Here is a 7,171-nt window from a genome sequence, read left to right as displayed (position 1 = left end):
GCCCCAGAGAAGCTACAAGGTCCGTGACGTCAGAGGCCAGCGTTCCACGCCATATATGGGTTGACAGCTGGGTCACGTGCCCAGAGGCAGCTCCTGGCCAGGATCCCTAGAGGGAGATCGCGCACACTAGAAGGGAGAGAGGAATGAGGGAGTGAGAAACACTGTTGGAGGAGGAGGAACGTAGAAAGCTCTCACCAGAGCCAGTGAATTGTCAAACCTGTGAGAGCGCGGGAGTCGTGGCGGCGGAGCACTGTGGGAACTTGCCACGATCGCCAAGAACCCTGGGACCAGCAGAAGCAGCATCATCGCTCAAGCCCTCGTTTAGTGAAGTAGACTGTAGAGCTCCGGGGATGATGGAGCATGTGTATCCGTCGTACAGCGCCCGCAGCCCGGTCTGGGAGGAACTGGTGGGTGCCACTTGCTTTCCTGTTGATTGCGCTGCCCGCTCTTGGGATGTTGGGTCTGGCTGCAGCCGATTTAATTTCCTTGAGTGAATGCGTGCGTGTGACATTTGCTTCTTCCCCCCCCCCCCCCCCCCCCCCCCCCCCCCCCACACACACACACACACACAAAGGTCACATCCTCCTTCCCAACTTCAATCTCGCATAGACAGATCCACGTCTTCTAAAGGCGACTTTTTTTAAAAAAGGAGAGGGGACAAAAAATCGGGTCGATGCCTTAGTTAGTGTGAAGGACTGGAGTGTATGAATGAGAGGAAAGTCCGAATCTTCAAAAGACATGCCAGACGTTTTGAACTAGAGTTTTCTTATCATGAGCCTTGCTCAGGTAATTGTAGGAGCTCGGTTTCAGAAAGATGTCAGCCCCTTTCCTGTTTGAACCTTATACCAGGTGGAAGCTATAGCAATGGGGTCATGGGGAGGAAAAATAAATGCAGATTTAGCGCGAAAGAGGTAAACTGAACTCCTTTTTCTGAACCATAGCTGTCACGATCGCATAAATGAACCAAAGTTTGCACTGTGGCTCGGATCGGATTTTGCATTGATGAACTCGTCACATTTGTTTACTCTTTACATTCTTTCTGCCTGTAAAGAGTCGCCTGTTTGGAGCAGAGGAAGTGTCTGTCTCTTTGCAAATATTCAAATCTTCCTGTACAACGGGTCCGGGTAAAAGACGGATCCCTGAGTCAGCGGGATCCGTTTTTTACCTTCTTCCCTGTGCAACTAACCCGAGCCGTGAAATAGTCTACATTCTCGTCTGGTTGGGGGGAGGGGGGAGGGGGGGGGGGGAGGGAGTTTTCATGATCACAGCTCAACCTTTTTGTCATTTTTGGCATATCTTCCCGATACCATTTTTGCCAAGGTGATTATTTCTCTAGGAGTGGGTGCCCGCAGGCTTGGTTGCTTGCCCGGTATTTTTCCAGTTCGTGCATGCAAGTTGGAAGATTTGTCCTGGGCCCTTCGTACTATCACCTTGTCGGGTACATTCACACTTGTTCCATGGCTTGATAGATGTAATACATATTTTTTATAGCGGAAGAAAATAATTTTGGGCGGGAGGCAAGGAGGGAGGAATAGAAATGTGCTTTACAATGATATGCACCGACGTGGGGTTTGTGTGTAGAGTTTACTTTTCAAACTGTTAGAAACAGAAATGAAATTAGACATGCCATTAAATGCTTCGGGAAGGCTTGTCGGTTTCAGCTCATCAGTCAAAATCCTTTAGCGAAAAGGAATAGACTATGAAGTCAGATCAGAGCAGCCTAAAGCTGACTGAATCGTGCGTAGATAGGCACCTTTCTTTTGATGTGGAGCCGATCAGATAGGTATCTCGTTTCAGGTCAGGATAAATTCATAATTAGTCCTGTATGATATAACAGGCCTTTCAGCCAGCGCTGGCAAATATGAAAGGGGGCGGATACATTTTTTGCACAGTGATATAGGTTTTGTCTGGTGTGAAAAGCTGCAGGTACAAAAAAAAGATCCCCTCCCCCAACATGAAGTCTATCAGCTGCTAATTCTAAATTGTGGCCAAGTATTGTTTTATTTTCTTGCTGACATAAATCTAGCAGTGTCCTTTCAAGCAGGAGGACAGTCAGATGCTTCAGGTTTTGCAAGGTGTATTTTCCTTACAGGCAAAGGAATTCCAAATATCTTGTCAACAATAATCAGATATGTCAAAAGAGGAAATAACTTAGCAATTTTCCATCTCTCCAATGCACCAAAAAGTTCTCACTTAAGTCTTTTTTTTTTTTTTTTTTAGCCACAGCTGTTCTCACCTTTTGCAGTAAGGCTATGTGAAAAGTTCAGTATTTACTGCTTCATTGCAGTGCCACAAGGTAGTTCCTCATTAGTGACCTATAAATCTGAACTTACAAAAACAAAACTTTCACCACTAATGAAAATGTCAAAACAAATTCCAATAAATCCAGGAAAGAAAGCAAGCAGCTTGGGTTTTCAAAGTTTCCACAATGGATATGCATGAGATAGAAACTTAGAATAATGTAAGCAGATAAAGACCATATGGCCTATCCAGTCTGCCCATCCATGCCATCTACTCGCCCTATTACTCCCTGAGAGATCCTACGTACTTGTCCCAAGCTCCCCTGAATTCAAATACTGCTTTTGTCTCCACTACTTCCACCGGGAGGCCTTTCCACAAATTCACCACCCTTTCCTTGAAGAAGTATTTACTCGGGTTACTTTCAAGTCTATCTCCTCATTCCAGAACTTCCTTTCAATTGAAAGAGACTCTTTTCCTGCGCATTTATGCTGCATAGATATTTAAATGTCTTTATTTTATCTCCCCTCTCACGCCTTTCTTCCAAAGTATACATTTTGAGATTTTTAAGTCTGTCCCAATACGCTTTATGACAAAGATCACTGACCATTTTAGTATCCTCCCTCTGAACCAACTCCATCCTGTTTATATGTTTTTGAATGTGCGGTCTCCAGAATTGTACATAATATTCTAAATGCATGCACTGCATCCATTGTATGCAAATAGATCTTATGCATATTCATATTGGAAATACTGAAAGCTGGAGTGGTTCATGGCTGTTGAGCAGTGGTGTACCAAGGGGGGGCGGTCCGCCCTGGGTGCACGCTGCTGGGGGGTGCCATGTGCCTGTTGGCCGAGTCCGCTCGTTCCCTCCCTGCTGCTCCCTCTGCACGGAACAGGTTACTTCCTGTTCTGGGGCAGAGGGAGCAGCAGGGAACGAGCGGACTCGGAGCCGACAGGCGCGCGGCACCCCCCCCAGCAGGTAAAAATGCACCCTGGGGGGGTTGCGCTGCACCCGGGGGGGGGGGGGGGGTGTAATTTTGCAGGGGGGGGCGCATCGGCAATCCTCCCCGGGTGTCAGCCAGCCTAGGAACGCCACTGCTGTTGAGGACCAGATTTAGAGGGTAATTTTCCTAATGGCAATAATTTCCCGCAAATGGCAAAACACTGAGAGAAGCTAGATCCAGGTGAAGCTTCACAACAATTCCAGTGTTGTAGATCACTTTATTGTCATATGCTGTGCAGCTCAGGGGGGAGGGGAAGACATCTTCACTGAAAATTGAATACTGTCAGTAATACTTGGGGATGATATGTGGTGATAACCAAGAATACATCATGTTTGGCTGCCTATATGGTTGGCATGGTGGAGACTTGATAAACAGTGTAAGCATGGGTAACTGGGGCCTGCATGACCCTAGCCACCTTGATAGACAGACTGGATGAATCATGTGCATCTTTATCTGCCGGCGTTTACTACCCTGTTTCCCTGAAAGTAAGACATCCCCGAAAATAAGACCTAGTAGAGGTTTTCCTGAATTGCTAGATATAAGGCCTCCCCCAAAAGTAAGACCTAGCAAATTTTTGTTTGAAAGCAGGGCCGCCGAGAGCTGGACAAGGCCGCCCCCCCCACCCACCCTCCATCGCTCCCGGAACTAACCTTAAACACCTCCTTTCACCTTCGCAGCAAGCAGCAGCAGGGCAGACCTCTCCTTCCTTCCGTGCCCCGCCCTCGCGGACGTTACGTCAGGCGAGGGTGGGACACCGAAGGAAGGAGTGGCCTGCCCTGCTGCTGCTTGCTGCAAAGGTGAAAGGAGGTGTTTAAGGTTAGTTCCGGGAGCGACGGAGAGCGGGCGGGCCAACCCCGATCCAACCCCGATGTTTCCCCGAAAAATAAGACCTAGCGCATTTTGGGGGGCAAAAATTAATATAAGACAGTGTCTTATTTTCGGGGAAACACGGTATGTTACTGTGTGTGTGTTATAATGGACCTCATAACTTATGTGTTTAGCATGCTCATACGTTCCTGTACATATTTATATACCTGCTATTTAGTATTTCACAGTTTTTTGCTCAGGTCACATAAATTTATGTGCATAGAGTAGGGGTAGGCAACCATGGCAGAAGTGTAGCCAGGTTTTGATGTCAAGGGGAGCAGACCTTTTCTAAAATAGGCATCAGTATGAAACTGAAAAGTTGATCCACGTGGAAGGGCATAATTGAACGGGGCCAGCCATCTCTAAGGCCGGCCCCGTAAAGCGGCATACCCGACCGCATTATCAAAACAAGATGGTCGTCCATCTTCGTTTCGATAATATGGTCAGGGCCGGCCAAATCTCAACATTTGGGCCGGCGTTAGAGATCGCTGCCATTGGTTTTTACCGATAATGGAAACTAATGGCGGCCATCTCAAACTCGGCCAAATCCAAGCCATTTGGTCGTGGGAGGAGCTAGCATTTGTAGTGCACTGGTCCCCCTCACATGCCAGAACACCAACCGGGCACCCTAGGGGGCACTGCAGTGGACTTCACAAATTGCTCCCAGGTGCATAGCTCTCTTACCTTGTATACTGAGCCCCCCAAAACCTACTCCCCACAACTGTACAACACTATAATAGCCCTTAAAGGGTAAAGTGGGGCACCTAGATGTGGGTACAGTGGGTTTCGGGTGGGTTTTGGAGGGCTCCCATTTACCACCACAAGTGTAACAGGTAGAGGAGGGATGGGCCTAGGTCCACCTGCCTGAAGTGCACTGCAGTACCCACTAAAAACTGCTCCAGGGACCTGCATACTGCTGTAATGGAGCTAGGTATGACATTTGAGGCTGGCATAGAGGCTGGCACAAAAATGTTGTTTTGTTTTTTTTTTTGTGGGTGGGAGGGGGTTGGTGACCACTGGGGGAGTAAGGGGAGGTGATTCTCAATTCCCTCCAGTGGTCATCTGGTCAGTTGGGGCACTTTTTTGAGGCTTGGTCCTAAAAATAAATGGACCAAGTAAAGCCGGCTAAGCGCTCATCAGAGCCGGCCTTTTTTCCATTATCGGCCGAAGCCGGCCATCTCGTAGCCACGCCCCCGTCCCGCCTTCGGTACCCTGCCGACACTCCCCCTTTAACTTTGGCTGGCCCTGCGACGGAAAGCAGTTGAAGCCGGCCAAAATCGGCTTTTGATTATACCGATTTGGCCGGGTTTAGGAGAAGGCTGGCCATATCCCGATTTGTGTCGGAAGATGGCCGGCCTTCTCCTTCGAAAATAAGCAGGATAGGCGCCATTTTATTCAAAATCTATTTGGGGGAGTGGCTGCTCCCCTTGCACCCCACCTAGCTGCGCCTCTGAACCACAGTCCTCGAGGGTCACAACCTAGTTGGGTTTTCAAGGTGTCCTCAACGAATAAGCATAAGATTGATTTGCATGTCCTGCTTCCATTGTTTGTAAATAGATCTCATGCATATTCATTGTAGACATCTTGAAAATCTGACTAGGTTGTGGCCCTCTAAAACCATGGTTGTCTACCCCTGGCATAGCGACTGTAAGTTTACATACATATTTGAGATCATTTTTGGAAGGCTTATATAGCATTTGCACATGTCAGTAGTATGTAAGTGGCGATTTTTGAAAAGCTGCTACTTACACAGGTATTCCTGTAGCATACAGCCTTGAAGGAAGACATGTTCTATGTATGGTTTGGGCAGGTCTGTAAATCATGCATGTATTTCCTATTTTGAAATGTCAATACATATATATTTCAAAAAAATTGCCTATAGATATTTACACCTTTTCCAAGTCACATGTGAGCATCAGTTAACTGCTCATTTGGACCTAGACTTTGGAGTGATTGAGGAAGCAATTTTGGTTACTTTTCTGATGTTTAAAACCGTCTCAAAAAGGCAAAAACAAAAGTTCTGGAACTTGGCTCTTTAACTGGCTCATATTGGACATCCAGCCCCTATATCTAAATGCCATTACTTACACATTCAAAGCCCTGGGGGATGGATGCCACTGTTCTTTTAAATGTGTAACTTTTGTAAAATAGCTGTTCCTGCTGCGTTTTCTGTCAGAATATATCTTTTTGCAAGAATATAGGTGGAAATAAAGTATTTTAGAAACTAGGCTAATGATTGCAAACAGGTATTGCAAAAATGAGCTGGCAGTATGTAGCCTGGGGTTTGGATTCTGAAATGAATTAATCAGATGCACCTCCCAGTGGAGCAATGGGGCATTAACATAATTTGATCATTTTTCTTCCTGCTAGCAGTATACTATACAGCAGGGGTTTTCAACCCAGTCCTCAGGGCACATCCAGCCAGTCAGGGTTTTCAGGAATTCAGTGGGGATATTCTGAAAGCCCCAACTGGCTGGGTGTGTTCCGAGGACTGGGTTGAAAACCTCTGCTATGCAGCAACACAGATGTGAGTGCATGCCTGAATGTACACACACATGTCTGCATACATACAACTACACACACACAAAGCGATTAGAAAGAATTCCATGAGCCATGTTCTACATGCTTTCCCCACTTGTTATTCCTGCTAACAGTGTTAATCTTAAGGTACTATAGAGCAGTGTGTGTGTGTGTGTGTGTAAGTGTATATATGGATGGAAAGGGGAAATGGTCAGGAGCGCTGAACAAAACTTGGATCGAGTCTCGGGGAAAATCTCAAGCAATACTGAGAAACTATTGCCAGAGATTTTTCCCAAGTCTTGTTTAGCGCTCCTGATGACTTTTCAAAGTATCATATCACACAGTCTTTACATCCAACATACATCCAATTCACAGACTCCTGAGGCAGGTGTTTCAGCGCCGAAACACGGTGCCGTGTCGAGTCTTTGGTTGTATCTGAAATAAATACTGTGTGCATTGTGCAAGACTTAATAGTCTCCCTCATGTTCTTGGATGTGCCACCCTTTGTACCCTTTGACTGGTTCTGCTATAGGGGTGAA

At 46.7% G+C, this 7,171-nt stretch overlaps 1 protein-coding gene across 1 annotated transcript in view; it reads left to right on the top strand.

Moving 5' to 3' along the window:
• Nucleotides 1–203: 203 nt before the first annotated feature.
• DGKH (diacylglycerol kinase eta) overlaps nt 204–7,171 on the top strand; it is a 676,008-nt gene continuing 669,040 nt past the window's right edge. Inside the window, 1 exon segment of the mRNA XM_030202410.1 lies at nt 204–407. Coding sequence (XP_030058270.1) covers nt 351–407 — 57 coding nt within the window. The 5' untranslated portion in view covers nt 204–350.

The sequence above is a fragment of the Microcaecilia unicolor genome, chromosome 4 (genome assembly GCF_901765095.1).
Source record: "Microcaecilia unicolor chromosome 4, aMicUni1.1, whole genome shotgun sequence".
NCBI classification, from domain to species: domain Eukaryota; kingdom Metazoa; phylum Chordata; class Amphibia; order Gymnophiona; family Siphonopidae; genus Microcaecilia; species Microcaecilia unicolor.
Note: the sequence above shows the minus strand (reverse complement) of the source record. Positions and strands in the feature narration are given on the sequence as shown.